The sequence below is a fragment of the Benincasa hispida genome, chromosome 1 (genome assembly GCF_009727055.1).
Source record: "Benincasa hispida cultivar B227 chromosome 1, ASM972705v1, whole genome shotgun sequence".
Taxonomy (NCBI): domain Eukaryota; kingdom Viridiplantae; phylum Streptophyta; class Magnoliopsida; order Cucurbitales; family Cucurbitaceae; genus Benincasa; species Benincasa hispida.
This window is the reverse complement of record NC_052349.1, coordinates 92,023,308-92,037,963: the sequence shown is the minus strand read 5'-3', so window position 1 is coordinate 92,037,963 and position 14,656 is coordinate 92,023,308. Positions and strand designations below refer to the sequence as shown.

Genomic DNA, 14,656 nt, shown 5'->3' with positions numbered 1-14,656 from the left:
TAACTTTCATTGCATCACTTAGTGAGACTGTTAGAGTATCGCATACTTAATCATGCGGCATAGGAATATGAAGCATGTAGCAAACCACTGGGAGGTGTGCATTGCGTGAGTGTTGTGAGAAAACCTTATTTGCTTAATGTGAAGCTGTAGCATGCCTGTCTATAAGCGAACGCAATGCTTGTCTATGAGTAAAGTCAACAACAACTAACTGTCCGAGAGGGTAAGTGGTTGGTCGTATTAAGCAATGTAAGCAAGTGTTCACTAGAGATAGGAGTAATCTTAGGTCAGCCAGGTTTATGCGATTACCTTATCTTATGAGGGCATCATTCATCATTTAGGCACACTAGGGAGAGTAGTCTAAAAATCAAATCTAAGACTCGAGAAGGCGGATTGGAATGCATAAGCAAGAATGGGGAATTTAGAGATAAGCTCCATTTGCTATTACATAGTGTATGCACCCTACGGATGGGATATTGCATGCGTCCAGAAGTAGGATACGTTGGTATGCGGTCATCTTGTTTATGTGTGAGAGCACGTAAGCAGGAATAGAGACTTAGGAATAAGGGCTCTCGACACTGTCGCATATACATCGCATGCGTCCCAGAATTAGGCTCAAGTGGGTGTAGCATGATTGCATAGCTTGTATTGGCTGAAGTTGCCCTTGCAGTCAAGCTCAGTGTGCAGTGAAGACATCCTCACATTTTATCTCTTTTTCCATGCATTTACTACGCGTCAAAAGTTGTCGTCTCTCTACCTCTCATTCATATTCTCATCGCTTAATCTGTTAGTTAGGAGTAGGAGTAGTTTATAGCTTACAACCCCCATCATTCTTTTATTCATCTATCACAAACACATCACCGCATAACCTTTAGCTACAAGTCACTGAGCTCGACCGCGGATCACCCAAGAAACTTGTGTTCACATTATACTTGGCGTGAGTGCAAGAAAACTTTTGACAGGAACGCATGGTCATTGCATAAGAGATCAACGCATATTTTCCATCCCAACGCATGACCACCGACGCATGAGAACCAACGCATAGCTTAAGACATGCATCGCATATTTCGTCCCACATAATTTCAGGCATCAAGTCTTTGACAGCTAACTTTACGTCACCAGTGCACCATTCCTCTTTTGGTCAGTTGCCAGTGTTGGGGTTGGTGCCCTAAATCTCGTAGGGTTCTGTAGTTTGTAAACACTTGTGTGAACAAACACTTTGTGATTTATAATATATGATATTTTATACATTTTAATCTATGAAATATTTGATATTTTAGTTGCATTAACCACAAACCAATAAATTAATATCCATGGTTATCGTTGTAACTTAAACATGTATATGGAGACATATAAGTCGATCGTGTTTTAAGTGATAACCTAAATGGTCTGTAGTATATGGATAAGAAGGGATACCTTATCCTAGTGACACTACGAGTGTGACCCGCTTTGTAGGTGTTACAAATGTTGTAAAGTGCTATAAATGATCTGATCCTGATCATTCATGTATTAGACATGCAAGCGGGGATATTCTATACAAAGGAGTTTGTATAAGACCGAACCACAAAATGTATAGTCTCGTTATATAATGCCATTCATAATTGAGACTTTCATTTCACTAAGATGACCATAGGTAACATGACCTTAATTCTGAGTGAGTTGTAAACTCCTACCTATGAGAGCGGTCCTTTGATTTACATGGGTGAGAGTGGCCAGATCGCCGACTCAACAAACCTACCATTTTGGGGATTCGTCTAATTGGGGAGCTAGGAACTCAACTACATAAGATGGAATTCACTCCTTCCCCAAAGCAGGGGTAAGTAGATAAATTGCTCCCTTAAAGCTGATTCTGGGGCTTGAACAATGTGGTGCCACACCTTCTCTTGGCCCAAGAAGTGTTTAATCATAGTAGGACTATGATCTATTGTTCATTAAAGGAATCAGTAATACTTAAGGAGTTAGATGTAACTACAGGGGCAAAACGGTAATTTTTCCAGTTGAACTTACAAGCGATTTGTGAAGGGTCATCGTATTGTTGATTGGTTATATCCAATGGACACAGAAATATATCTGTAGTGCGAATAGTGCAGCTGCTGATCTTTAGTGGAGTGCCCGGCAGTTAACGAATGGTGGATAATGTGATTATAGAGTTTAGTCAGTTATTCACGTATTGTTGAAGCTTCAAGCTACAGGTCCATAAGGTCCCCTTGGTAGCTCAATGGATTCAAGTTGAGAATCAGTCTTTGGTTTAGTTTAAAATGTTCAAATTAACAAGAGGGAATTGATACATTATTATTTGATTGGAGGAATTAATATAAATATGATTTATATTAAATGCCATAAAATAGAAAAAGAACTATGGTTTATATGTTGCATATGATGCAATATTAAAACTATAGGTTATAAATATAATATGATAAGTTAGTTATTGTACTTATTTATAATTTATTAATTATATGATAATTGATATTTCTTTTTCTCAATAACCGACCTTAGTGGGTGGTTATACACCGTTTTATGTAAACTGTGAGACAAAAGGAAATTGGTTTTCAAAATCTTACACTATGATAACAAGTTATCTTATTATTAATTGAGAGATCATATGATAGTATCGAGTATACTAAATGAAAGCTGGAGAGTATCTAAACGATCGAGTATCAAGTCTATACGATAGTTCATCGTTTACTCAATCGTCTACTCCAATCCTTTCTTCTATCCAAAATCAGCTAGAGCCCACAACTCTTGGATTCTCACACTGGGAATACCAAGGAAATCTTGTGCTAGTGTCTGATTCTGATCGAGGATCGAGTTGATACTTGTTGCTGGTGTTCGAGGGAGTTCGAGTTCTTGATCATTGCATTCGAGTTTGATCAAGGGATACATTTGAAGATACGTTCTTCAAAGATATTGTCTCTCTTATCCTTTGTATTTGATGTTGTAATTTACGATTAATGCATATTCTATTTAGTATGATTGTAAATGTTTGAATTCTTTCACAATGGAGTTATGGACCATCCGCTTCCGCTCAAGGGTCCTCCATAATTAGAGTTCCTTCAGCCGGCGCCACACTGCCCTTCATCCGTGCCTCTCTAAGTTTCTCAAGCTGCTAGATTTAGTCCGTGTTTTTCCAATCAGCCACCGTTTCTTGGATTTTAGGTGAGGTTTTTGTGCTTATTGGATTAATTTTTTGGATGCTTCTAATGCCCATTAATTCTCGGTTTCAATCTAACGTTGACCTTGGGATTTCGACTTTTAGGTCGAGGATGTTGTGCATTTTAGCGAGTTGTCCAGCACGTTAGGCATGAGTTTGGGTAAGATTCTTGGCAATTTTCTTGGGGTATCTCTAATACCCATTAGATTTTTTTATCTAATCGACTAATACCCTCGTTTGGGTTCAAGGATTGAAGGTTGTTAAGGTGTTGTTCACCAATTTGGGACCGTTTCTGACACAGTTTGGGTAAGTGATTGGTACTTGAAACGGTAAATTTTGGTGTAGTTTGGATTGGGAATTTTGGCTGTATTTCAAAATCCTAATTTTGGTTTATAACTTAGGACTTGGTTCGTGATCTTTTGGGCAAGTAAGGTTAAGGTTCATTGAACTTGTCTAGGCAAAAATTTAAGGTAAGTGTCTTTCTACTCGTTCGCCGTCGAACCAATCACCCCTACACTACGTTAATGGCTATGTTAGATTGATGATTGTCTGAGCATGATTGATTGGATTGTTTAAGTTTGACTTATTGGACTGCCTGAGTTTGGTTTATTGGTCTGTCTAAGTTGGACTGATTGGACTATTTAAGTCGGACTATTTGGACTATATATTTTGTACTATTTGGACTGCTTTAAGTCGGACTGTATGGACTGTAAAATTTCATGTTATGCACTGATGGAATGTTTTGACTAAGATGATATGTACTGTTTCCTGACGTTATGTTTATATGAAATTTTTAACCCTAAGGTAAACAGCTATAGAATGTAACACAAGAATTACATGAAAACTGATGCATCCTAAGTTATTGGGTTCCTGTTAGTTTTTCTTATCTAGGTAGGTTACGCGCATGACTGTATATGTGCACATTATGACTGATTCATGTTCCTTCGAGTTCATGTTTATGACTGATTAATGTTCCTTTGGGTTCATGTCTATGACTAATTCATGTTCCTTCGGGTTCATGTTTTTTTTACTGATTTATGTTCTTTCGGGTTCATGTCTATGACTAATTAGAGGACCTTCGGGTTACACCCTATGACTGATGCATGTTCCTTCGGGATCACTACGACTAATATGTTGGGTGTACACTGATGCCTAGATAAACTAACTAATAGGTAACCTAGAGGGCTCAATAGTGGGTCACTTACTGGGTATTGTTATACTCATCCTTTCTTCCTTTTATGTTTTTCTTTCAAGCAATTACAGGAATGGACTGGCAAGGAACAGTCGGGACCCATGATAGTGCCATATGGGGACATTAGAAAGCGCTTTCGAACATGTTTTTTTTAATTTATTTACATGTTTTTTTACTCGAGGTTGTAGACAGATGACATGTTTTACTGTTTCAATTTGAAATATTATTATTATTATTAAACATTTTTTATCCCAATTAAATGTGTTTCTTATTTGATTTATTTATCAAATTAATATTTCGATTTGAAATAGTCATTCATGTTTTCACTGAATTTATGACGATCAAAATTTTGAGTGAAAGGTCGGGTCATTACAGTTGTCGTAACTGCCCTTGTCTGAGTACTCGAAAGGTTGAATCGTTACAGTTGCTATCAGAGCCTAAGTTTTAGGTTCTATAGACTGACTTACAATGTAAGTCTTGGCTTTATGTTCCTTATGGCTAACCATGGATTTATCATCCTCGCCAGGTATATTTCTAGTTAAGGTATTCTAGAACTTGTATATTCTTGTCATTGCATGCTTTCCCTGAGGTTGGTTCTAGACTATTTATTTTGACTGAGAAGTTAATTGAGGTTGACTATGAATGGTAGAAAATTTCACCACGACGAAGTGCACGAAGGGGTGGTCGGGGAGGAAGGACGGGAGGTAGGAGGGGCAGACGAGACTCCCCCTTCCCCCTCCCCTCTCTTGTGTTGATAACATCGTAGATAATTAGGAACAGATATTGATACACCCACCTCTTGATGCACTCGTCACCTAGGCTGACCTTGCTGCAATGTCGGCTCAGCTAGAGGAAAGGTTTAAGAAGATAGTGGAGGAGGCGTTAGTTCGATGAGAATAACCTCAGGAGGTTCCTACTCCTCAAGACCCTGCCATACAGCAGAACTTGTAGGATCTATCCATGGAGACTAAGCATCTGAGGGATTTCCAAAAGTATAATCCTCGCACATTTAATGGGTCACTAAAGGACCCTACCAGCGCAGAATGTAAGCGGGTGCGAATGGTACCATTTAGAGCAAATCATTTGATACATGAAGTGTCTGGAAGACCTTGGTACAATGTGCAGTTTTCTTGCTTACAGATAATGCTACCATCTGGTGGCAGTCCGCTGAAAGGATGATCGTTGTTGAAGCTGGAACAATAACTTGGGAGCAGTTCAAAGAACGGTTTTATCTAAAGTAATTCTTTGTCATTCTGAGGAATGTTAAAGAGAAGGAGTTCTTGGATCTGAAGCAGGGTTGGATATCGGTCAAAGAGTATGATTAGGAGTTTGACGAGTTATCTCATTTTGCTCCGGATTTGGTTACCATGGAAGCTAAGAGGGCTGAAAGGTTTGTACAGGGTCTAAAAAGTGAGATACGTGGTTTCTGCAGACCTTCAAGCCAACTACGCATGCAGAGGCACTCCGTTTAGCAGTAGAGATGGACTCCCTGGAGGAGAGAGAATGCCCACGTGCTCAAGGGTCAGAACCTTTATCGGGACAGAAAAGGAAAGTGGAACAGAAGGCCCTTAAGCCCTCACGATGAGCCTCAGGAATGTTTGTGAAGGAACTCTTATACAAGAGTACCTATGAGCGGAAGCGAATCTTTCCAATTTCATTGTGACAGAATTTCCACACATACATTCTAACATACAAATATGCATTAAAACACTAATTACTGGCATGGTTTAAAAGATAAAAATAAAAGACCGAGAGAATGTACCAGTTGAAGACTTTCTTTACAAGAACTCGGTCCAACCGTGAACGAACTTCTCTCGTTCCTTCTCGTCCAGCAAATAATCGCCTAGCAGCACCACGGTCATCTACACGAATAACAGCACATGAACAAGGCAATAGGAACGCCACCACCATTTGAAGCCCTCAGTATTCTTAGAGTGAGAATCCAAAGGGTGGAATTTGATGGAATTGGTAGAGGGGAAGAGGAAAAGCAATCGTGTACTATGAACAAGCAAGTGGGAGAAAGGGAAGACTATCGTATAGTTGGGTGCTTGATCGTCTAGGTTGAGGTACATGATCGTGTAGTAATTTCTAAGTGATCGTCTATCAAAAGGTAAGCGGTAGTTTAGTTATGCTCAGGCACTAAGCGATCATCTAGTAAAGGTAAGTGATAGTTTAAGTAATTGCGGGCGATCGTTTAGGAAACACAGGTGAGCGATCATTTACTAGGCGGGCGCTATCGTATAGGCTCTCAACACTAAGCGATACAAGACTTTAACACCGTGAGCGATTTAGCGTGTCTTTTTCAAAATGAAAACAATTTTCATTTTATTCTTCAGTTACTAGAACTGAATTCAACTTCCCACTTTCACACGCATTCGGAGAAAACTTCAGCCAATTATCTCATAACTACCCAATTAATAAAATAATGAATATAATCATATTGTATTCTTAACCTATAGTTTGATATCATATATCAACTATAGTGTTTTCTCCTCTACTTGATATAAATCATATTTATATCCAATTTCCTCCAAACTAATGTATTTCATACATTTAGTCAATCATATCATATATAATTAACCATATATAATTGAACTCCCTCTTGTCAACTTGAATGTTTCAAACTGACCCAAAAACTGATTCTTAACTTATATCCAAGCTAACAAGAGGACCTTTTGGAGCTATGGCTCTAAGCTCCAATGGTATGTGAATAGCTAACTAAACTCTTTAGCCACGAAATCCACCACCCATTAACTGCCAAGCATTCCACTAAAGAGCGACAACTGAACTCTTCTTACCACAGATATATTTCTATGTCCATCGGATATAACCAATCATGAGTACGATAACTCTTCACAGATGCTCGTAAGTACAGTTGGGCCAATTTATCGTTTTACCCATGTAGTTACATCTCACTCCTTAAGTACCACTGATCCCTCTAATGAACAATACAACATAGTTCAACTATGTGTGAACACCTCTCGGGCCATAAAAAGGCCACATCGTTCAAGCCTTGGAATCAGCCCTTAAGGGAACTATCTATCTACTTACCTCTGCTTCAAGGAAGAAGTGAATTCCATCTTGTGTACCTGAGTTCCCAGCTCCCAAATCAGACGAATCCTCAAAATGGTAGGTATGAGTCGGCATACTGGCCACTCGCACCCATGTAAATCAAAGGATCGCCCTCAATGGAAGGAGTTCCCAACTCACTCAGGATTAAGGTCATGTTACCTATGGTCATCCTAGTGAAGTGAAGTCTCTGTCATAAAAGGTGTTATATAACAAGACATTAATACTTCTTGGTCAAGTCTTATACAAACTCTTTGTATAGGACGCCCCCACTGTATGTCCTCTACACGAATGATCAGGATTAGACCATCTGTGATAAGTCATAACACTTGTAACTATTCCACAAAGCGGGCTGCATCCGTGGCATTATCAGGATAAGGTTTACCTCCTATATTCATATATTTTAGACCATTTTGGTTATCAATTAAGACATGATCCATTTGTATGTCACCATATACATGCTTAAGTTACATAAAGACAACAAGGGATTTTAGTTTATTGATTTGTGGTAAAGAAAATAAAACATTCAGATGAGCAAAATCAAGAAGTGGAGTAAATATCATATATTATACATCACAAGCGTTCGTACAAACTGTTTACAAACTACAGAACACGAGACTTTAGGGCATCAACCCCAACAGTTTAGACCTTTACGGCAGTATCAGCAGCAAAATCCTAAGATGGGAGGATCTTGGAAAGATAGGTTCGTATGTAGATCGTGCGGGAAGTCCCATGTGGGGCATTGTCCAGTCAGCACAAGAGTATGCTTTAAGTGCAAGTAGGTGGAGCATATGGTAGATAGATGCCCTGGTGTTCCTATTGAGGGTGGTCAGAATCAGTCACAAAATGCCCACACATTCCGAACAGACAACAACAACAGCACAATCGGGTCTATGCCACCAACCGTCGAGAGGTTGAGCAGTCGGAGACAATAGTGACAAGTACGCTCCCTATCTTGGGACATTATGGATAGCAAACAAAAAGATAAAAGTATGGCAGTTAGAAATAGTGAACCGTACCCTTGACGTAGCTTTAATAGTGTTAGACATGTGTAACTTTGATGTGATTTTGAACATGGATTGGTTAGCAACCAACCATGCCAGCATAGACTGTTCTCGTAAGGAGGTGATTTTTAATCCTTCTATGGAAGCTAGTTTTAAGTTCAAAGGGGTCAGAACTGTGGTCTTGCCCAAGGTAATTTCAGTTGTGAAGGCCAAGAGGTTGCTTAACCAAGGTACTTGAAGTATCTTGTCTAGCATATTTTACACTAAAGAAACTGAGGTTGCCTTAACTTCAAAACCCGTTGTGAGAGAATACCATGATGTGTTTCCAGAGGAAGTGTCAGGTTTTCCTCCACCCAATGAGATTGATTTTGTGATCAAGTTGGAGACAAGCACCATTCCTATATCTAAAGCTCCGTATAGAATGGCTTCGGCCGAATTGAAAGAACTTAAGGTCCAGTTGCAAAATTACTTGATAAATGGTTCATACGACCTAATGTGTCCCCATGGGATGCACCAGTTTTGTTTATAAAGAAGAAAGATGGCTCCTTACAGTTATGTATAGATTACCGAGAATTAAATAAAGTGACCATCAAGAACAAATATCTCTTCCCGAGAATCGACGATTCATTTGATCATTTGCAAGGTGCCACGGTGTTTTCCAAGATTGATTTACGTTCGGGCTATCATCAGTTGAGCATTAAAGATAGTGATATTCCCAAGACTGCTTTTCATTCTAGGTATGGGCACTACGAGTTTACCGTGATGTCATTTGGGATGAAAAATGCTCCTACTATATTCATGGATCTGATGAACATGGTGTTTAAGGAGTTCCTAGACACTTTTTGTTGGGTTTTATACCCTAAAAACTCGCAGTTTGTAAAATCATAAACATTTTCTATTATCAATGTACTTTTTATTGATCTCATAAATTGTATGAAAGCCTAAATCCAATAAACTAAGACCCATGACTATTGTATGAGTACTTGAACTTTATGTGGAGACATAAGAGTGGATTGGGTTCGAGTAAATTGTCAAAATGGTCTATGGTATATGAATGAGGTTGGATACCTTATTCTAGTAACACCATTGGATGTGGCCTACTCTGTAGTTATTACAAAGAGTTGTAAAGTGCTACATATGATGTGATCCTAATTCGTACATGTTATGCCATGAGGAGTGGGGGCGTCCTATGCAATGAGTTTGCATAAGATCAGGACCAAGAAATAAGTCACTCTTATTTTATAATGTTGTTTACTGTTTAAGACTGACTATTTCACCTAGATGACCTAGGTAACTAGATCTTAATCCTGAGCTAACTATGAACTCCTGTTTATTCGGGATTGCCCTTAGATTTACATAGTTGAGGGTTAGCTCAATAGCACCGGATCAATAAAACTCCTATTTCAGGGGTAAGATCGGATAGATAACAGGGGACATAGGGTGCAAGACGGAGTTCACACCTACCCGATTAAGGGATAGGAAAAAGGTTGTTCACTTAAGTATTGAATCCAAGTCTTGAACAAGGGGCCCCACCCTCTCACTAGGTTGAGATAGTTTGGTTTAGTGATTGGATCACAAACCAGTTGTTCATTAGAGGATCAGTAGGGACTTGAGGAATAAGACGTAATCTCGGGGGTAAAACAGATATTTGATCCAGCCATTATTATGAACAACCTGTGAAGGGTCAACTTGTTGATTATGGTTAAATCATGTGGACATAATATCTACAGTGAAGACTTTGGTGGAGTGACCCATTAGTTAACGAATGGAGATTAATTTGGTCTAATGAGTTTAGCCAATTAATGTCGGATTGTTGGAGCCCATGATCTGTAGATCCGCGAGGTCCCTCTACTAGCTCGTAACGGAGTAGCTCTAGAATAACGTGATAAGTTAATTTGAGACGTTCAAATTAGAATTAAGGGATTTAGTAATTATATGAGATATGATTATATGTTTAATTTTAGAATTAAATGGAATAACAGAATTTATATATTTAAATATATAAAGATGGATATGTGTTAAAATTAATTTAATATTTGATATTAAATTAATTAAGTTTTATTTAATAATTAATTTATGAAATTAATTAAATTTTCATATTTAAAATCAAAAGAAATTTTATAAAATCAAATTTTGATTTTTAGATAAAATTCGAAAATTGGAAAACAAAACACTTAAATGGAAAAAGAGGTTTTTCCATTATCCATCACCAAGTAGCTCACTCAAATGGCAATATCTTTGCCTTGTCTTTTCCAAGTATGAGCTGCAACTCATGCAACTCTTCTCTTTGCATGTTGACCTACAATATAATGAAGAGTTTGGAGTGAAAGTCGGGCATGTAATCCATAGAGAATTTTAGAGAAAAATCGATTTGAAGAAAGGTTCTTCAACAAGGTTGCTGCAGTGAGCTTTTCTCCTTCATCCCTTGATTTAAGCTTGTTTTGAGTCCCACAACTCAATCTAGAGCACCAAGAGAATAGTGGGGAAGGTCTTGAGGTGGTCTACAATAAGATTTGGAGAAGATAGTAGCTGGTGAAGAAGCTTTAAAGAAGTTCTACAAGAGGTATGTCTTGAAACTCATTTTTTCTGCAAAATCATGCTTCATATTTTGCCAAAATTAGTGAATTTGAGTACTTAGATGATCCTTGTGCTTCCGCTATTGTTGATGCATTCCTACACTTTTGTCATAGTCTTTATTGATGAATTCCTTGTTTATTCTAAGACGAAGGCAGAGCATGAGAAGCACCTACATAAAGTCTTGGATAACCTAAGGTCAAACAAGATGTACGCTAAGTTTTCCAAATGTGACTTTTTGTTGAAGCAAATTACTTTTCTAGGCCATGTGGTGTTCGGAGATGGAGTTTCAGTAGATCCAGCAAAGATTGAAGTGGTTACTAACTGGTTTCGGCCTACTATAGTTAGTGAGGTGCGTAGTTTTCTGGGGTTAGCAGGCTATTACTGACGGTTTGTTAAAGATTTCTCTCAAATAGTTACACGTTTGACCCAGTTGACTAAAAAGGGAGCCCCCTTTGTTTGGAGTAGAGTGTGTGAGGAGAGTTTTCTGAACCTTAAGTAGAAACTTGTTATTGCTCCAGTTCTTATAATGCCAGATGGATCAGTAGCTTTGTAATTTATAGTGATGGCTCGAAAAAGGGGTTAGGGTGTGTGCTTATGAAACATAGTAAGGTGGTTGCTTAGGCCTCTCGCCAGCTGAAGAACCATGAACGGAGCTATTGAACTCATGACTTGGAATTGGAAGTTGTTGTTTTTGCCTTAAAGATTTGGAAACACTATTTGTATGGGGAGAAAATACAAATCTTTAGAGACCATAAGAGCCTAAAGTACTTCTTCACTCAGAAGAAGCTAAACATGAGACAATTCAGATGGTTGAAGTTGGTGAAAGACTATGATTATAAGATACTGTATCATCCGAGTAAGGCGAACATAGTAGCAAATGCTCTCAGTAGGAAGATAGCTTATTCAGTAGCTTTGATTACTGGACAGATACCTCTGCGTAATGATATTGAACAGGCTAAAATTGTAGTAGCTGTGGGGGAAGTCACCGCAAAGTTGCCACAGTTGACGGTACAGCCGACGTTGAGACAAAGGATTATTGATGTGCAATAGAATGATTCATACCTTGCTGAGAGATTTCGTCAGTTGGAGCTAGGGTGGGACAGTGAGTTTTCAGTGCTCCAAGATTATGTGTACCTGCAGACGACAATATTAGGAATGAAATATTGCCAGAGGCCCATAGCTCTCTATTTTTTATGCATCCTAGCAGCACCAAGATGTATTAAGACCTGAAATGATGTTATTGGTGGAACAATATGAAAAGGGGAATTGCTAAGTTTGTCAGCAAGTGTTTATGTGCCAGTAGGTTAAAGCCCTGAGATAGAAGCCAATGGGCTTATTGCAGTCTCTGGGTGTACCAGAGTGGAAATGAGAGAATGTGTCCATGGATTTCATCGTGGGCTTGCCAAGGACGGCTAAAAGCTATATGGCGATTTGGGTTATAGTGGACAGACTCACAAGCAAGCACATTTTATCCTAGGAAAACCCACATATTCAATCAATAAGTGGGCACAATTGTATATGAAAGAGGTGGTGAGATTGCATAGGGTATTGGTGTCCATCGTGTCTGATAGGGACCCTCGTTTTACATCCATATTTTGGAAGAGCCTCCAAATAGCATTGGGTACTCACTTGGATTTCAGTACAGCTTTCACCCATAGACTAATGGTCAGACTGAGCATTTGAACCAAACCTTGGAGGATATGTTACGTGTGTGTGCTCCTGGAATTTACAGGGAGTTGGGTTTCCCATTTGCACTTGATGGAGTTCATTTATAATAACAGCTACCAGGCTACTATTGGCATGGCGTCATTTGAGGCCTTGTATGGGAAGAGTTACAGGTCTCCAGTGTTTTGGAACGAGGTTGGTCAATGGAGATTGTTGGGTCTGGAATTGGTGCAAACCACCAATGAGGCGATACAGAAGATTAGAGCCCGAATGTTAACAGCTCAAAGTAGGAAAAATAGTACATTGATGTTAGGCGTAAAGACCTAGAGTTTGAGGTAGGTGATAAAGTATTTCTGAAAGTGGCACCTATGAAAGGGGTGTTGAGATTTGGCAGAAAGGGTAAATTGAGCCCTCGATTCATCGAGCCATTTGAGATCCTAGAATGGATCGGTCTTGTAGCTTATCAACTGGCCTTGCCACCGTCTCTTTCTGCAGTTCACAATCTTTTTCATGTTTCCATGTTGAGAATGTCCATAGCAGACTCATCTCATATTGTGGATTATAAGCCTTTGAATTTGAATGAGAACCTGAGCTGTGAAGAGAAGCCTATTCAAATCTTGGCCAAGAAAGTGAAAGTTTTGCGCAAGAGATAGCATTGGTGAAGGTTCTTTGGCGGAATCATCAGTTCAAGGAAGCAACGTGGGAGCAAGAGGATGACATGAGGTCGCAATATCCCGAGTTTTTTCAGGATTAGAACATTCGAGGATGAAAGTTTCTTAACAGGAGTAGAGTGTAACACCCCGATTTATTTTATAATTAAACATTAATTTATTTTAGACTATTTGGATAAATTGAGTTTTGAGACTCAAGTATTTGACTAAGTTAAATTCAATTTAATTTATTTAGAATTTTTTGGGATTTAATTTGGCATGCAATTGGAGATTAGATTATTTTATTAAAATAATCCAATTTGATTTCTGGAGGGAAGATGTAAAATATGTTAGAAAAGATGGAAGTTATTAAATTTGTATTTTATTTGGGAAGAGATTTTATTTAGTTTTATTTGGTTTTGATTTTTTATTTGGATGAAATTTAAGGAGATATTTTAGATTTAATAAAAGAATTTTGGATTTAACAAAAGAAATTGGAAGTTGGAATTGAAAAGGGACTTTCTTTTTCCCTTTTCAATTCCAACTTCCAATTTCTTTTATTAAATCCAAAATATCTCCTTAAATTTCATCAAATAAAAAATCAAAACCAAATAAAATCTCTTCCTAAATAAAATTCAAATTTAATAACTCCCATATTTTCCAACATATTTTAAATCTTCCCTCTAGAAATCAAATTGAATTATCTTCAAAAAATAATCTAATCTAATCTCTGATTGCAAGCCAAATTAAATTCCAACAAAATTAAAATACTTAAATTGAATTTAACTTAGCCAAATACTTGAGTCTCATAACTCAATTTATCTAAATAGTACAAAAAAATAAAGTTTAATTACAAAATAAATCAGAGTGTTACACCCTATCCCTATACTTATAGACCATTTTGGCTATATACTCAAATTTGATCCACTTTTATGTCTCTACATAAAGCTCAAGTATTCATGCTATAGTCAGGAGTTCTTTAGTTTATTGGATTTAGACTTTTACAAGTGCAATTTACATATTCAATAACAACTTTGCTAAATATATCTCAATAACATCTTTATTGCAAAATAGAATATGTTTAACGTTTACAAAATGCGAGTTTTAGGACATATAATCCAACAAACTCCCACTTGGACTAAAACTCCAATAGGTTCACATATATACAATGTTGAGTATAAATACAATAAACTAGGGCATCAGATACCCATGAATTCACCCACTTATCCTAGATTTATGAATCTCTCAGTCCTAGTCCGACTAGGTGACCCTCGAACACTTTAGCCGTGAGGGCCTTCATGAACAGATCAGCACGATTGCCTTCTGAGGCAATTTAGGTGACCATCACGTC

General features: G+C 38.0%; 1 protein-coding gene across 1 annotated transcript; it reads left to right on the top strand.

Annotated features, from left to right (window-relative positions):
• Positions 1-12,790: 12,790 nt before the first annotated feature.
• LOC120080176 lies at positions 12,791-13,308 on the top strand. Its single transcript, XM_039034752.1, has 2 exons — positions 12,791-12,941; positions 13,031-13,308. The coding sequence occupies exons 1-2, from the start codon at positions 12,791-12,793 to the stop codon at positions 13,306-13,308; spliced, it is 429 nt and encodes a 142-aa protein (XP_038890680.1).
• Positions 13,309-14,656: the final 1,348 nt, after the last annotated feature.

Bases quoted from the DNA above. Each gene is read 5' to 3' on its own strand.
- LOC120080176 (XM_039034752.1), top strand. From the start codon at position 12,791: ATGGCGTCATTTGAGGCCTTGTATGGGAAGAGTTACAGGTCTCCAGTG. The intron at 12,942-13,030 runs GTAGGAAAAATA...CACCTATGAAAG, and splicing joins CCGAATGTTAACAGCTCAAA to GGGTGTTGAGATTTGGCAGA.